This window comes from Podarcis liolepis (assembly GCF_965112155.1).
Source record: "Podarcis liolepis genome assembly, chromosome: 5".
In the NCBI taxonomy this organism is placed as follows: domain Eukaryota; kingdom Metazoa; phylum Chordata; class Lepidosauria; order Squamata; family Lacertidae; genus Podarcis; species Podarcis liolepis.
Window position 1 is genome coordinate 90,805,204 of NC_139556.1, and position 17,788 is coordinate 90,822,991.

The window sequence follows — 17,788 nt, forward strand, 5'->3', positions numbered from 1 at the left end:
CATCATCATCATCATTTTATTTGTACTTTAAATGAGCTTTAATATATGGTGTGTACACAGCCTTAGTGGTTTCAAGTGCACTTAGTTCTTTTAAGCGGGAGGGTGCTGGTTCAAGTGCTTTATTGATTTGTTACCTATCCATTGTTGGCAATTTGTGTGTGTTATTCGCGCAGCAGTACATTGGGCTCTGCTCCTTTCCACTTAAATGTACTGATCTGTTCAGTCTCCCTGCATAAACATCTAAAATAAAGATGAATCGTTACTGTCAATCATGCCTCTCTTATGCACTGTCATCCTAATAATGAATGACTGGAGTGGTTCTCTTCCTGGATATATTTGGTGTGTGTGTGTGTGTAGCAGACAAGCAAGTGCTGAGCTCTCATAGATGAAAATACACTGGTAAGGAATCTATTACCTCATTAATTCTTCTGAGAATGATTGATTATGCAACATTCAGATCTTGCAGGTTTCTTTAATGTTTCATCCAGCGAGAAGCAAGGAAGTCACCACAGTTATTTCCTACTTTGAAATTGAAACTACCACTTCGTCTTTTCTGATTATTTTTTTAAATGTATATAATGCATTGGAAAGATTGCATATGGGTTCTTTCCACATTGCTATATAGATTTATAAGGTATGGTGTTCGTGGGTCTGGTTTTCTCAGTATTGGAACCATAGAGCAACAGTGGTACCTCGGGTTACATACGCTTCAGGTTACACACTCTGCTAACCCAGAAATATTGCTTCAGGTTAAGAACTTTGCTTCAGGATGAGAACAGAAATCGTGCTCCAGCGGTGCAGCAGCAGCAGCAGGAGGCCCCATTAGCTAAAGTGGTGCTTCAGGTTAAGAACAGTTTCAGGTTAAGAACGGACCTCCGGAACGAATTAAGTACTTAACCTGAGGTACTACTGTATAAGCTGTACACAAGACCCTTTCCAGCCATGCCCATCACACTGCTGTTGATATAAAGGTTTTTATATTTGCAGTACTAGTTAAAGCCCTACTTATTTATCCGGGCCTTTAGTTGTGCCTTAATGGTAGAGCATCTGCTTTTCATGAAGAAAATCTCAGGTTCATTCCCTGACAGTTCTGGGTAGGCAGGGAAATGTTCCTCATCTGAAACCTTGGAGACCTGCTGCCAGTCAGTGTAGGTCGTACTACGCAAGATGGACCAAGAGTCTAATTCAGCAGAAGGCATCTCCTTATGGTCCATCTATTCAACCAGTGATCTCTTTAGCCACTGAGAACCAGGATATTTGCATAGCCACTCCCTTCATCTGCATATTCCCATCTGAAGTTCTGTTTCTTGCTCACTAGATGTCACATTTTTTTCTCTGTTCATTTTGTACATGGAAGAGGGATTCTGCCACTATCTCCACTTGCAGAGCCAAAGCTGCATGGGTGTTCCAAATACTCAAGAGCATTGTATGATTGAGGTTCATGTTCTAGCGGGATTCCAGCAGAGAACTTATGGAAGAGGAGGTTGGAAGGGAGCTTAGACTGGGGCTGGATCTTGGGAGAATAGAAAGGATCATTGGGTGTCGGAGCCAGCCGTCACAAATGGCGCAGTTTAGCGTAAAATAAAGACACAGAGGGCTAGCAATATTTTCATGGATGGAGGGCAGCTCCTTTCAAACTTCTTCTCTCTTCTCCAGTACTTTTATTATCCTTTGTTCTCTCCTATCACATGGCCGTTTGCCAATGTCTCACATTACCTACATCCGGTCATGGCTTAAACCCACCCATCGCCAAATAGGGTCATCACTGCCCAGAGGAAACACAACTCCATTTAAGGTCAATACATTCCAATACATTGTAAAGCTCAGAGTGCTGGTCAGCCGAAGTTAGGGAGCACCCTGCAATATTACAAGCCTTTGCCGTGGCTTTATGACTCCCACAATTGGGCACTGCCTTTTATATGTGCAGATTGCTTGCAGGAGAGGGGAGTCAGTTTGCACCTTGTGTGAAAATTGTGATTAACATATCTTGTGGACTTGTGGCAAGGCAACGGATTTCTGGGAAATGATTTACAATGAACTGAAAAAAGATGCTTAAATTGACCAACACCCCCCCCCCAACCCAAAGCATTTTTGTTGGGGATAATAGGGACGAAAATTCCCCAAAAGCTGTTTAACCTTCTTATGTATGCAACAACTGCAGCTAGAACTTTATATGCACAGAAATGGAAAGACGAAGAGACTCCAACTAAGGAAGACTGGCTTATAAAACTGGTGAACTATGCAGGAATGGTGAAACTGACTGCTAAAATAAGAGAACAAAATGATTGTATTGTCATAGAAGAATGAAGGCCATTGGAGGACTACCTATTGAATTATCATTCTTATATGAAATCACGTGCCGGATTTGAGATATGAGCAATGGAAGAATGTGGAGAATGGATTAGGGGGCTTAGAAAATAAATGTAGATGTGTTTTAATGCAACTATTAAGTGGAATATAAAAAAAAAAACGGGAGGAGGGATGGGAAGTCAAGAAGAAAATGTGTAACAAAAAAGATACATATGATTGGAGTTATGTAATAATTTGGAAGATTTAATAACAATAATTATAAAATGAGAGAGAATTGTGATAAAAATTGCTAGAAGCGTTTGCCAAATTTATTTTGCATGAAATGCCACTGACGTCTAAACTTGTTTAAGTGGAACAGCCAAGCTCGGTTCTTTGTAGAAAAGGAGCACACAGAAGTTTAAAACAACCAGAGACCGTCAGAGCAGTGTCCTAGCTGTCAGAAGCAAGCTGGGAAAGTTGCAAAATGCATGGCACAGCAAATCAATCCTGTTAAATCTTCCAGCGGCATTAATATCACTTCCAAAGCAAAGGTTTCAATTTCAACACTTCACAGTAATATATGGTCTCTAAAAGGAAAACTTTCTGGCAAGTCAGGAATGGATTAATCACGCTTTTGATACTAACCATTCCAAAATTCAGGACTCTACTAAATGTGGATATAAGGACTTGAGCATCAGGCAGCCGACTTTTGAATATCAGCAGATGTCAGACATGGAGAGAAGCTTCAAAAACGTATTTCCAAACATACAGGTGCTTATCACCTATGGCCAAACACAGCTAGAGGAACATTTAAAAACAAAATCTCCAGCAGAACTGCATTCAGAGTTCATCAAACGTCCCATTATCTTCCCTGGCTCACACTCAGATGCTAAATCAGAAATGAGGTGCCTTCTTTCAGCCAGAGGACTATATTCTGCCCTGGTCAACAACCCAAGGACCACTTGCTAGTGCTGGGTGGGGGCAGAAGCAAAACTGGGTGCCCAGTCAGGCTTATATTATGAACACTGAGAACTGTGATGTGATGAAGCAGCAGCACAACCTCTGCAGTGCAAATTGGTTGCTCTCAGATCATTGAATTATTTCCATATGTACCAAACCCACAGTTGTGCTTCCGCATTTGGGCAAGATACACATGGAGGTCCTTTGCTTAAGCTGAAAATTAGCAGAAGCTACCAATGGGCTTTGAGCAGTAAGGAGCTTCTGCCAGCAGTATATGTGAGGTCTTAGCGGACAACAAGCTTAACATGAGTCAACAGTGTGATGCAGCAGCAGTTTTTAAAAAGAGCTAATGCTATTCTAGACTGCATCAACAGAAGTCTGCGCAGCTCTCAAAAACAGAAACCCAAAGATGTTGCCAGTTTGACTGTTCAATGATCAGCCCTCAAGAGAATGAATTCCCTATGAGTGTCTATGCAATGGAGCCCGGTTTTATAAAATTCCTCACACTAGCTACATCTCAGGAAGATAAGCCAGGCCTTCTGCCTAGATCCTAAAGCACAAAAAACAGGAGTCCATAAAACCAGCCAAGCCTAGACTATGCAATCAACAGCTGTGCATGATGCAAGTATTGCAGGACTGTACCACTTCAGACAGCAGGTAGGGAATCAAACATATACCAGTGCAAAACCCCTGAGCAGAGAAAGCAAAGCCTTGATTTCCCCTGTTTTGTGCTCCTCTTGAATTCCCATTGAACTAGAACATTAAAAAATTAGGTTCCTATTATTTTTGCTATTATTAATTCTTAATTTGTATGCTGCTGTTTTGAGTGTGTGATTTAGTTTAAGTTGGAGATTGTATTATTTATTTATTTTATTGTTCTGTTATTGATTTGTTAGCTGCCTTAGTTTGCTTGGAAATATTGATGGGATAGATTAAAACCAAAAAAGCCCAAACCAAATGCATAAGCATGAAACAGTGAGCACCTGATAACAAGTAGTGTTAATTTATTACTGTTAATCTTGGGAACTCAGTAATAAACAATGGTCCATCTCTGAAAACTATCTACTACCAGTTCTTCAAATAAACTAGCTCTGTTTTTAATGAAGTTCACTGTTTTGCACTTTAGCACAACATCTTGAATGCCAAAAGAAAAAAGGTACCGGTAAATAGGATAAATGGATGAAACTGAATTGAACTGTAAACTGAACTAGTTCAATTTCTAAATGGATGTACATGAACAGGAATTAGTTCATTTTTATAATTAACATTCTAAGCTATGCCTACTACTGAAGGGGAGGGATGCAGTTCCTCTTGAATAAATAGTTTTGTGTTTTATGGCTCTAATTGTCATGCATATATAATTTCTGACAAGCCAATTAGTCATTTCAAGTTTTGGAATTACTAGCAATGCACAAATGAAATCAGTATGGATTTTTCTCCCCTTAGGCGTAATAATGCATTGAACGGGGAAGTACATTTACTAAGATAGACGTCATTTCAGAAGGACACTTTTTTTTTTACAGTAAAGATAACTGTATCCCTTTTTTCTGTTCCAGAGTTTGGAACAAGTAAATTAGATCACTAAAATGAAGTCTAATCATCAGCACAACTTTAAAACAATTTGAGGTCCTTTGAACCTTCAGATAGAATCCAATAAGGCATTTGAAGAAGGAAATCAATAAGAAGTCTTAAAGGTTCTCTCCCTCTCCTTTTCTCTTTTTTTGTCACACAGACGGCAAGTTTTCTCTCTGAAGCCCTTTTCCCTCTACATTCAACAATATCCAACGAACTAGTGTCTTCCTTCAGCCTACATGAATCCATCGCAAAGGTAGAGGAAATTTAAGATGTCTCGCTCAGTAATACAAGCATTCCTTTCATGTTAACCAATTATGAATGAATCAATTTCTGTTTCAAAGGTGTTTCAAAAATATTTGTATATGCCAGACTGGCTGGTTATTTAAATGCATTAGAGTGCATTTCACATTCTCAGTATTCAGAACACAAAAGCTTCAGAATCTGTTTATATTTAAAATATTTGGGCCTCACTGACATACTGATTGTCCCATGGTTTGCTTTGGTGTTATTGTTGTTTTTTAAAAATATTCCAGTACTTCCACAATAGATCACAGCCTGAAATTTGGTATACACAGAGATAGTCAATGGTGTTCATCATGCTGACTAAAGATGATGTTAGGTTCTGTTTGTCTTGGTAGACAATCCTGTATTCTTGGTAGAGTATTTTCAAGTTTTTCCATCTCCAGGTTTTCCCTTTTAACCTCTTCTTCCTTCACCAAAAACCTCTTATCTCCTACAAGAATATAGAAATGTACTACACATATTTGATTCAAAAACTTCTTATGAACTTACTCAATTTCTTACAGTTTAATATCCCCTTCCTTCCATCATGTAACCCAAGGTGCTATAACTGTGGTTCCCATTCACTGACCAGAACCAAACCTGCTTATCTGTGCCTTCAGGTCATAGGATGGTATACCAAGGATGGGAACCTTGTGGAACACCAGATGTTGCTGAACCACAGCTCCCATCATCCCTGGCCTTGAACCAGGTTGAATGGAGCTGATGTGAGTTGGAGTCCAACAACATCTGGAAAGCCACAGGTTTCCCCAATTTCTTATACCTTCTAAAGAACAATAACCCAACAAAGAAGGCAAGCTCCTTTCTTCTCATCTCTGAAGCCCTTTTATTGACCAAAGCAGCTGCTGCGGGCACATTTCCATCAGAGAGAAGGAAAAGGAAAACCATGGAGATTGTTCGTTTGTGGATCTAGCAGGCAGACCTGGAAACTGCTGTGTGGAGGCTGCCACTATATAGGGAAGAGTAGAGAGAAGACTTCTTGTCATGGCCTGTTGGAGTTTTTATGAAGCCTTAAACTGGGAATGCTGCAGATTAAAGAACATTTGTTGTGCAGGATTCCCCTTTCGCCTTTCTTGGCAAGAAAGACAGCTGCTTTGACACACGTCCTTGACACTAAAAGGATTTCAAAGGGGATCCCTGTCACTCCATCCTTGGACCCTGAGGTCTGGAGAACGAACAATTCATCAATCCTGTTTACAGGAAGAATTACAGTCACCGTTAAATCATCTGCATTTGAACAGTCCCTGTGGTATGTGCTGGAACGATTAGCAGTGACAGAAGTGCTTTTGGATAGGGAGATGGCAGTTTCTTTGAGATAATTATCACATGAAATTTCAATGCGGTGACGGTGGTAAGGAAACTAATTTGTAACCTCTTTCTCAAACATCTCCATTGCCCCCCCCCCGCCTCAGTTGAGCAGGATGACAACTCTCACATTTAGCTATATGAACTCCAGCACTGATGTACTAGGTAATTATAGATGCTGGACTTAATGATCTAATGGGTAATAGTCTTAGCTGGTACAGTGGTACCTCGGGTTACGAACACTTCAGGTTACAGACGCTTCAGGTTACAGACTCCGCTCACCCAGAAATAGTACTTTGCTTCAGGATGAGAACAGAAATCGTGCAGCGGCGGCAGCAGGAGGCCCCATTAGCTAAAGTGGTGGTTCAGGTTAAGAACAGTTTCAGGTTAAGAACGGACCTCCGGAACGAATTAAGTTCTTAACCCGAGGTACCACTGTAATGCATTTCATTTCACCAACTTGAAATGGTCCCCTATCGAAATGGCAATCGTATTACTTCGTTTGCACCAAAATGTGGTAAGCTGACCCTCCAATGTTTGAGGTTCCTCCTGCTCATTCTGTTAAGTGGGGCCCTAGACTTCTGCCCCCAAATTCTACTGGACTCCAGAGTCCATCCCCCTCAGGTAAGATTTGAGCCAGGGCCAAGATGAACCTCCAGAGAAGGAAGGGCTAAAAACGTCAGCTGCCTCTCCCTGAATATGGCTTAGCTTGACTAGAATTGGAGCTCAGCAAGGAAGCCTTGGTTAAATGTTTGGGGTCTCTTGCCCCCACCTCCCCAAATCTCTGACAGCTCCAACCTTCCTTGTGGGAAAATGCCTTACATTTAGACAGAAGGAGCAGGTCACAGGTCACAGAGAGCTCCCTTTGAAGATATCCTCAGCTGCAAATAAGGATAATGTTTGGATTGTCATTTCCAGGTGGGGGTTATGGGGTCTGTAACCTATGATTCCTCATAGGAAATGTCATTCAGCAGCCTGTTGTTCCATCCTACCCCCCCCCCTCTCGTTTAGGAAAGCAGAGCAAAGAAGGGAGTAAACAGGAACAAAGGATTAATTTGGGGTTTTTTCAAGTGTTCAGATCAGATACTTTTTTGGGGGGGTGGCTATGAGGTGGGATTTTTTTTGTAGTACTTGACTGGAAGCCCCCAAAACATTTGTCACTGTAAAAAGGGTGGGTTTCTGTGCATGTCCAGTTTCAATCCAGTTTCAATCCAAACAAATCCAGGACGATTCCTGAAATGGACCGCTTGGCCCTGAGAATTATTTTATGGCTTTTAATAGGTAGGCACACTCTGAGAAATACCTTTCCTCTTTCCAGATTTCAGTTAATATCATCCACTGTGCTTGAAGGTAGAAACCCCAGCACTTTTTGGAGTCTGTGGCATCTGCAATGACAGGGAAATTGGGGATTTGCCACACAGTTCATTTTTGTGTCAGAGAGTACAGGACTCGAATTCTTTTACTGAGTTGTTGGAGGAATATGTAACAAATTTAGAAAGAAGATAGAATATGTGAATGATGATGATGACGGGCAAGAAGTGGCTACATTAATATGAACCCTTGGCAAAGCAAGACAAATATGCATGTGTGCTTGACACTTTAGTACAATAAATTATTTTTCTGGGATGTGAATTCATAATTTTGAACTTGTAATTGCATACAGTTTATCTTGTTGCATGGACGTTTTAATTTATTAAACACATTTATGTAGACCTGTTGTGGCTTTTGGCAGGACCAAATGCATTTGAAGTGAACTCTCTGTAAAGTAAAACGAGTTTGGTGTTATCCCAGCAGGCCTAAGGGCCTTGGGTTGCTCTGGGAAAGTGCCAGATCCACTGAGGTGGCCAGCGCCTATTGAAACCCTGCATAATTGGGGTTCTAAAAAAGTTTATGGGTGCAGAAGTTCCTCCACTTCAGAACTTGACCTCCCATGAGTCAGAATGTGGCAGAAAGGGTGATGTAGCAGGTCAGAGCTAGAAAACTCACCCCTGGCATCCTCTTGTGTGTTTACTTTAATGTCTGGAGAGGGTGCTGATTACTCAAGATCAAGACTGATTTACAGCAGACCCTGAACCGCTCCGTACAACCAGTGCTTTCCCCCCAAAAAAGTGTTTGGGGTACTCTACTTTCCCTACTCGTATTGAAATACTGCCCCTCAATGAGGCCAAAATTAGATTCACAAGATGTTTAGGGATATGCATACCCCTGCGTGCGCCCCCCAAAAAAGCACTGCGTACGACTAAACTCCTGAGCTTTGGGAGAGCAGGGAATCCGCGATCGCCGAGCTTGTGTGGCCTAAGGTGAAGCTTAGGTAGTCAGTTCATATATATGTCCTGTCACTTCTTTTCCCTGCTCATGTGAATGTAGGCAGGGCTATTGTGTGGCAAGTTCCCGCCTCCCCCCAGTGGAAATAAAAACACATGACACAGTTATTTAAGGCTGATGGGCCACAACTTTATTGGTTACAGGTGATAAGCGGTATTGGCTTAGGCATTGGTCCTAACCGACTATCCGGCTTCAGCCTGTTTGCTTGAAGTCTGGGAAGGGTTAACCATCAGTAGGGGGAGCCCTGCTGATGCACATCAACTAGGAACTCCCCCGGGGTCACTGCTCGGGGGCGTGCCTTAAGCCCTCAGCTCCCCAGGCTTCGGACAGGGCCTCGCCCCCTGGAATCCTTTATCAGACTACCCTTCAATATGCGAGGGAGGTGATGGCGCTTCCTCCCCCCCCCCACATAACAATACCAGAACAGGTGGAAGCAGCAAAAGAGGGAGATCCCCGGCCATACCTGTGTTCAATAGAGCAGGCCATGCCTCCCGGGCCAGCTGATTGGCTGGCCAGGGAATGACGCGCCCAGGGATTCCCTCACTCACGCGGAGGCTGAGAGCCAGCCACCGTGCGCACGGTGGGAGTGTGAAGCCTGCAACCCCACCTGCTTTCTAAGTCAGAAGTGGCTTTGCCAGTTGTGTGGGCTGGAGATAGAGTTTATGGAGGGGGGTCCCCGAAGGTGCTCACTGTGGCCTAATTTAGGGACTGCCCTTTTTGCGGAGTCTTAAAAGCCAGTTGTTTAAGCAAGGGCCAGGACTCAGGAGCAGAGCATCCGCTTTGCAGGCAAAAGGTCTCAGATTCAACACCCAGCTTCTCCTGGTCGGGTTGGGAGAGACACCTGTCTGAAACCCTGGGCAGCCACCCTAGTCAGTGTAAACAATGTTGGGTGGACCAAAGACGTCACTCACTATCAGGTAACTTCCTATGTTCTGATGCCCCTATGTTCCTTTGGTGATTATTATTTTTTTAATCATTCTTGTGTCCAGGACGGATCTTCAAGGGGTTAAAAGAAAGCATCCGAATAAATATAGAGAGATGCTTGTGTTTTCCTGCAATAGCAAAACTGAAATGGAAACTGTAGCTTTCATTTCTGTGAAATGGTTCCATATGCATATATCCTTACAGCAAGGACCAAGCAACGTGTTACATCAAATATGTTTTTTAAGGTTACCAGATGTCCCCGTTTCCCTGGATTTACAAATCAGCCCCCATACAAAATCGACTGAAGTTGAAAACTGTCCCCGGATTCATTGAAAAAAATCTGGTAACTTTATATTTAGATGCTTGACTTGAATGTTTTTAAAATCAAACTATCAGATGCAGGGGCTCCCAGATCATGATAGGGAGAATGGTGGGATGGAGGAGTTTAACCTTTTGCCTCTCTATTACAGCCTTAATGACACACCCCCACCCCTCAGAAAAAAATCTTGCTACTTGTATTAGGACAGGGTTTCCCAAACTTAGCTCTCCAGCTGCTTTTGGACTACAGTTCTCATAATGGCCACTGGTCCTGCTAGCTAGGGATGATGGGAGTTGTAGTCCAAAATCAACTGGAGACCCAAGCCTGGGAAACCCTTTATTAGGAGGAAGCTCAGAAAGGTGTGCGTGGCTTTTTCTGGTTCTGCAGAAGGGAGAGAAAGGGTTAAACTCCACTCTATCCCTGTGGCCCTGCATCTCTCATCCCCCAATAGCTGCTACTTTATTCTTTAAAAATAGTCACACTCAATCCAAAAATGTGCTTCACATAATATCATGTTTGGCCCCACAAGACCAGACCTGCTGGGTCAGTTCAATGTCCCACCTAGACTAGCATTCTGTTCTCACAGTGGTCAACAAAACGCTTATAGGAAAGATGAAAGCAGAAATTGAGCACAATAGCATTCTGCCTTCCTGAGGTTTCCAGTGTCCAGGCAGATGCCTATGGGAAGCCCATAGTCAGGACCAGAATGCAACAGCACATGCTTCAAACCCCCAACTGCACTAGCAAGTTTTATTTAAGGTGTTGAGGACCAGATTGTGCTTAACATGTACTTGCAATTTTCTTTTTACATTACCAGCCACTTGAAGAATCCAAACTGCTTATTATACATATCCTTCCTCTTTATTTCAGACAGATGAGAGTTGCTCGGTTTAGTGGATGGTTTCTTTTGCTTCATCTTTCTTCGCGTTCTTAAATTACCGAGGCAGCTAAGAAGTTGGGAACTGTTCGAAGAGGAAGGAAATATTGATGCAATCTAATATTTTTTTAGCGCGTGTTGTTAAGGTTCTTCCATCTTTCCAATTGTCTATTAGACTCCAGCAGAACAAAATCCTTCTGTAGGACTTCACCTATATGATTCAGAGTCTAAAAATACCATCTGTATACCATCTGCACATTGATCTTCGGTATAGTCCCCTAGAGGAAGAGAGAGCTCAATAAAGTTTTATTTACTTTAAATGGAGTGTCGGGGAGGAGGCGGGGTAATTTAATTTCACCTGTAATGGAAATGTCTGAGATGGTACATGAAAGGGAACTGCAGCTATAGAGGGTAGAACATAATTTATCCGATGAGTTCTGTAGTTAAGCATAAATATTAACACATCAGTTATCCATAGTCAATGTATGAATGGTGGTAGAATTATTATGTTGCACACACCGAAACATTGTGTGTGTGAGCAGGCATTTCTTTCTTCATTGATTGATTCTGTATGTGGGTCCCAAACCAAAGATCAGGGAAGTGCCTGTTGCTCATTGTTAAAACATGTGCTTTGCACACAAGAGGGTTGTATGCAAAATTATACTCAGAGTAGACCCAATGAAAGCAGCACACTTAAGGTAGTCGATTTCATTACATCTCATCAGCTTCAACCCACGCTGTTCATGTTTGAATCCCTGACGTTCAGCTAAAGGATTTAAGGGTTATTGGTCTGGTCCGGTATGGGCTTTGTAAGATTCCTGTTTAGGAAAAAATAAATCTGTCAAATTCAGTTCTCTAAGTTTCCCATTTTCCCAATCTTAAATTAAGTTTTCCATATTTGCTTTCCTTTAATTATCATGAAAATTCACCAGCATTTTAGCAGAAATTTCGAATATGAACACTTTTTATTTTTGCAGGCAGTCATGACTAGCGTACACATTTTTGCAAGTAACTTTCCCAAATGCAAAGTATTTTGAATGTTATATCCACCATTACAGGCATTTAACGCAGATTTTCGCATGTGTTCATTGTTGTACATAATATTTGCTTTGAGAAATGCATCAAAAAATCCAAAGAAATGCAAATTTCAAAGGGTAGCTGTGTTTCGATTTGCATGTTGGTTCAAGAAGTTTGAATCAGGCAGGTTCTCGTTAAAATGCAAGTGAAACCAAATTTTCACTCAGTTATTCTGTCTGACACCTTGGAGAACCAGAAACCACCTTGCAACACTGATGATTTTTTGAACCTTAAACAACTGTTCATTCTAAAAAGCTCTAATACAGTACATGTCATGGTTGGAAGTGATTAATATGAATATCTAAAAATAAAGAATGTCATGCCTAAGAAGGTGTACAGTACAATCCTATTGGTATAAATACTCAGAAGTAAGTCCCATTCACTTCATGTGGCACATTCATAACTAAGGGTATATAGAAACACTCTCTTAAGTTACTTAAAATTGTTGTAAGTTGGGCATTAAACCCTTTAATCATAATACTTATCAGTTTGTGTTTTCTCTTACATTTTTCTGCAGGGTGGTAGAGGTAAAAATATTTACATTTTTGTTCTTTGTAAAGGCGGATTCAGCTGCTCTCCTAATATTGTCAGATAATCTGAGTTTGGATGTTTGTGGAGGAAAGGAAGAGAGTGAAATCCATCTAAAGAAGAGGGAAGGCTTGTCTTAGACTTTTGTTTTGTTGTGTTTTAAACAAACTGATTGCATGATAATGGTGATAAGTTTTTGGAAAATAAGAAACTTAATTATAGGTAGCCCAACCCCATTCTTGGTGATAATGCCAGCAGCCAGTGCAGTTCCCCCTATTCCTAAAAACTACCCCATCCAGAAAACTTTGGTAAATTGTTGCTGTCTCATCTAAGTCACGAGAAGGGGCTCCCACAAAAGAATGGGATTATACTTTTTTTCCATGACAGCATTGGTTCATGGAGCCATATCAGTTCTAAACTTGTTCCGGGGTTGAAAGCCCAAAAGTGATGAGCAGAGCCTTGTTGGATCAGTCAAGAAGGTTCAGTCTTGTTCATAATATTGTGCTCTCAGTGGGAGGAGAGGATTTGATTCAGTTCGCATTTCTGAGCTCACAAAACCCACATTTTCCCAAACGATACATGAACTGAAGCACACCCGGCCTTCCAAATTTGTGCATTATCTGAGCACTCGGGAGGGAAAGACTAGCACCTTTTCATCTTCTTATTCCAGAATTCTATCTCTCTGAACACAGCTTGTGAATTTCCTTAAGAACAACCCTTGCTCATATCAAATCGTTGCCGGCAGCCCTCCCTGTGCACACCCCTCCTTTTTTGTGGCATATTAAAGTTTTTTGGGGGGCAGTGCCTGTATACCTTTGTAACAGAGAAGAAAAATTCCAGCATCTCATACAATGCAGGCTTTCAAACTGCCATTAACGGGGGTCTGTCCTTGAGTTGAGGGGGCTTCAAAGTGTAGCATTTCTTCCAGTGTGGAATGTTCACAGATGTACACTTCCTTTTTGTCATTAATAGATGCATAATTAAAGTCAACAAAGGGGAAAAATATTTACTGAAAGTGTGAGGTTTTATATTTACCTTATATTTTGTGGGCATACTTTACAATTTCTCAGTATATCGCTCTCTCGCCTCCACCTCTCTCTCTGTGTGTGTAGATAGATAAGCTAGGCCTTCCAGAGTTAGTGACCTTTACTACTTATAAGCTCATTATCACACTAAATTGAGCTGCCATCGTTGGAATCCTTTCTGAAGCCAGTATTTCTAATCAGACACGACCTTCCTTCATCTGTTGCAGCATGTTAAAAATGTAGAGAGAGAGAAAGAGAGAGAGAGAGGAGGAGGAGGAAAGTATTTGGTGGTGTGCCAGAGAGGGGGTAAGATCCTGCCACATTGGTCCAAGTGAATGTTTATTACTTCTAGTTAAGAATGTTGGAAATTACAACAACAAAAAAAGCGGAACTGAAGGAGATTTTTATTTTTTATTTTTGTCCCATGTTCAGAAAGGAGATCAATCCATTGGTGTTTTCTGTTGCTATTGTGCTCCCAACCCCTTCTGGGATCTTTACTTCACCCTCAGGGAAATTACTGAGGTCACCATGCATAGCCAAGCCCTTTCCAGGCTCCTAATCCCTGCCTGCTCCCTGTCTGAGAGAGTGAAGCCCGTCTCAGCCCTTTCTAGGCTCCAAGCTGACCACTCTCCGATTCCTATGTGTCATTCAAGACCAAGCACTTTCTAAGCCAATGACCAAGGCTGCTGCCTCCACCTTGGAGACCCTCAAGCCAAGTTTGGTGACAATAGCTCAAGAGGTGGCCAAACATGTAAAAAAAAAAAAAAACCCGGCAAAGTCACAGTGAATTCACATTTTGGTTCACCATCTTGATTCAAAATGGTGCCTGGCATACCAGTGGTGACTGTCTGCTGCCCCCATCTCAGTAACCCTTTTGGCAATGACCTGGGCCTCTCTAGCAGAGATTAGAACAGACTTCCTCAGCCTCGGCCCTCCAGATGTTTTTGGCCTACAACTCCCATGATCCCTAGCTAGCAGGACCAGTGGTCAGAGATGTAGTCTCAAAACATCTGGAGGGCTGAGGTTGAGGAAGCCTGGATTTGAATAACACATGGATTAAGTTCTAGTGGATGACCTTTGGCAGGACAGAGCCCACCTGCCAGCTGTTTGAAAAGCAAATATAGGGATACAACTAAGTACTAACTTGTTTTATATCTATTGTGAGTATAAGGAGATAAAGAAAATGTTAGGAATGAGGTTAGCTACATCTGTTCAACAGAGTTAAAGGAGTTAAATATTTCGGTATCCACCCTTACCTAATTTAGAAGCAGTCTTGTATGTAATAATGCCATTTTAGCTTTCACTACTTCTTCTCTCTCTTTTTTGGTATATCTTTTCAATTGTCTGGCATCTTCACAGCTGGGCCTGAATAAATAAATCCTGATTTAGCAAAGTAAATATTGCTTTTATGATAATCAGTACCCAGCACAAATGTGCCGTTATTGCTGTAAATTCAACATTTTCTCTCCATTTTGAGATGATAAAGCTTACACTGGCTTTAAGGAATGTGTCCTATAATACCAATTACTGTTAATCTTTCGAGGGACATAAGATCGTTCAAATCGAGCCCAAGCTGGTTGCTTGAAGGGTCATGGTTGTAATTTAAACTATGTTTTCTCACACACAAGCAGTGAAAGAATCTACAAATTCAGGGCCAATTCTGCTGTGGCCAAGGGAGGGCTCAACCTCTGGAGATTTTATGCTTTCCCAGCTAAAGCTTCGTAAGATTTGCCTTGAGGGTTGGGGAAGGCAAATATTATGTGGTGATGCAAAAGAGAAACAGTTAAATAATTTGCCTCAGCAGCTGATGGGCACCATGTTTAAATGACTGGCTATTGGGATTAGGTTCATTACAGCTAAGTATATAATCATAGTTAATCATTCCCTGGTTTTAGGCTGGCAGAGCACCAGGCAAAATAACCTGGCTTGGCCTTGAACAATCCAGGTCCACCCATATTTGAATTCTGCTGCCCATCTGCCAAATATATGCAGGCAGGATTGGACACTGTTCCAGTAAACACGGTCTTTGGCATTAAGGCTGAGGGTGTCCCAACCAAAATCGTGGTCAGCATTTTTAAACTAGAGAATGTTGTGAAAAACGTAAGATCCCTGCTGAAACAGTCTATTCCATGTTGTCCCTGTTCTTACAGAGCTCCTGTTCAGAATGCAACATAAGCCATGCCCTTTTCTAGCATCTCTCTCTCTCTCTCTCTCTCCTTTGTCCTGTCCCACCCATCCCCACCCTAAGTGGCATTCAGCATACCATGTTGATTGATTGAACTTACTCAGTTCTCATTGAGCTCTCTGGGGAAAGCATTTTTATTTCTAAATAATGATAAATGTTTCTTCTTGGTGCCTGCTGAAGTCATTCTTATTTAGACAAGCCGGGTGGCACTGTGGGTTAAACCACAGAGCCTAGGACTTGCCGATCAGAAGGTTGGCGGTTTGAATCCCCGGTACGGGGTGAGCTCCCGTTGCTCGGTCCCAGCTCCTGCCAACCTAGCAGTTTGAAAGCACGTCAAAGTAGATAAATAGGTACCGCAGTGGCGGGAAGGTAAACAGTGTTTCCGTGCACTGCTCTGGTTCACCAGAAGCGGCTTAGTCATGCTGGCCACATGACCTGGAAGCTGTACACTGGCTCCCTCGGCCAATAAAGCGAGATGAGCACTGCAACCAGTCGGTCACGGGGTCCCTTTACCTTACCCAGATGTTTAAAAAGTTCATATAAGGTGTGTGTTATTGTTTTTGTCTGTTCTATTCTGTATGTTTGAGATTATGGTTGTAAATTGGCGATAATTTTATTTTATCTTCCTTGGTAAACTGTTTTGAGGATTTTTCCTAAAATAAATTTTAGGAAATATTTTGCATCTTTGCGAACGTTAGAGTTTCACGTCTTCTGATACCTCCCTCTTGTGAGTGGATGGTGAAGGTTTGGCTATATATAGGGATCCATACTATGAGGATGTGTTTACTATTTAGCATACCTCTGAAATCTGGAGGTATCATAGAATTGTAGAGTTGGAAGGGACCATGAGAGTCATCTAGTCCAGCCCCCTGCAATGCAGAAATCTTTTATCCCATGACCCTGAGATTAAGAGTACCATTCTCTACCGACTAAACTATGTCATACAGACATCTAATAAGCCTAGACAGAGCCATAGAATCATAGAATCATAGAGTTGGAAGAGACCACAAGGGCCATCGAGTCCAACCCCCTGCCAAGCAGGAAACGGTAAAGGGACCCCTGACCATTAGGTCCAGTTGTGGCCGACTCTGGGGTTGCAGCGCTCATCTCGCTTTATTGGCTGAGGGAGCCGGCGTACAACTTCCAGGTCATGTGGCCATATTCCATGAAATTTTCTAATTCCCCTTAAAAGCCCTCTAAGCTGGTGGCTATGGCCACATAGTTTGTTAGTGAATGTCATGGTCCGGGTTACAGGCAGTCGGCGTCCTGGCTTGGTACGTCAGGACCGGGGTAGAGGTCAAGAAGCAGGAATCAGCAGTCCAGGGTCAGCAGTCCAGGGGTCAGGAAGCCAAGAGTCCACAAATTAGGAAACCAGGAGTCAGGAAGCCAAGAGTCCAAGGGTCAGGAAACTGAAGCCAGAGGGAAATGCTAGTCTTATATACCCTTCCCGGCCCTTGCCACCAGGTGCTACGAGTCTTCTGTCAAGCCTCACCTGTGCGGCTGCACCTTGCCCTTCCAGGCCAAACTCAGGAGGGCCCCAGTCCTGTGAGGCCGTACCAGTCACAGGGCCTGGCTCCTTCACACACTCCTGACGGTGAATTACATAAATGAATGTTGTCTGCCCTGGACCTGCTGTCAACCTTGATGTGAAGGTAGAGCTCATTGGTAGAGCACATCCTTTACATGCAGGAGGACCCAAGTTCAGTCCTTAGCATCTCCAGGAGAAGACCACTTTCTGAAACCCTGGAGAGTTGCTATCAGCCTCTGTAAGCAATACTGAGCTGGATGTGCCAGTGGTTTGCTTTGGTAAAACACAGCTTTCTGTGATCCTACGTTCTAGTCTTATAAAATATGGAAGAACATTCGCTCTATCCACTAACACCATAGCATGCATAATTCTATGAATCTATAACATTTTCAGGGGACGCGGGTGGCGCTGTGGGTAAAAGCCTCAGCGCCTAGGGCTTGCCGATCGAAAGGTCGGCAGTTCGAATCCCCGCGGCAGGGTGCGCTCCCGTTGTTCGGTCCCAGCGCCTGCCAACCTAGCAGTTCGAAAGCACCCTCGGGTGCAAGTAGATAAATAGGGACTGCTTACTAGC

The 17,788-nt window shown here is 42.5% G+C and overlaps 1 protein-coding gene across 5 annotated transcripts in view; it reads left to right on the top strand.

The window, feature by feature from the left end:
• The window catches only part of NAALADL2 (N-acetylated alpha-linked acidic dipeptidase like 2), a 644,561-nt gene that overhangs the window by 540,894 nt on the left and 85,879 nt on the right, over positions 1-17,788 (top strand). For all 5 annotated transcript variants that reach the window (XM_083504077.1, XM_083504078.1, XM_083504075.1 and 2 more), the window contains one exon: positions 4,982-5,077. In XM_083504077.1, coding sequence (XP_083360203.1) covers positions 4,982-5,077 — 96 coding nt within the window. The remainder of the gene's footprint in view (positions 1-4,981; positions 5,078-17,788) is intronic.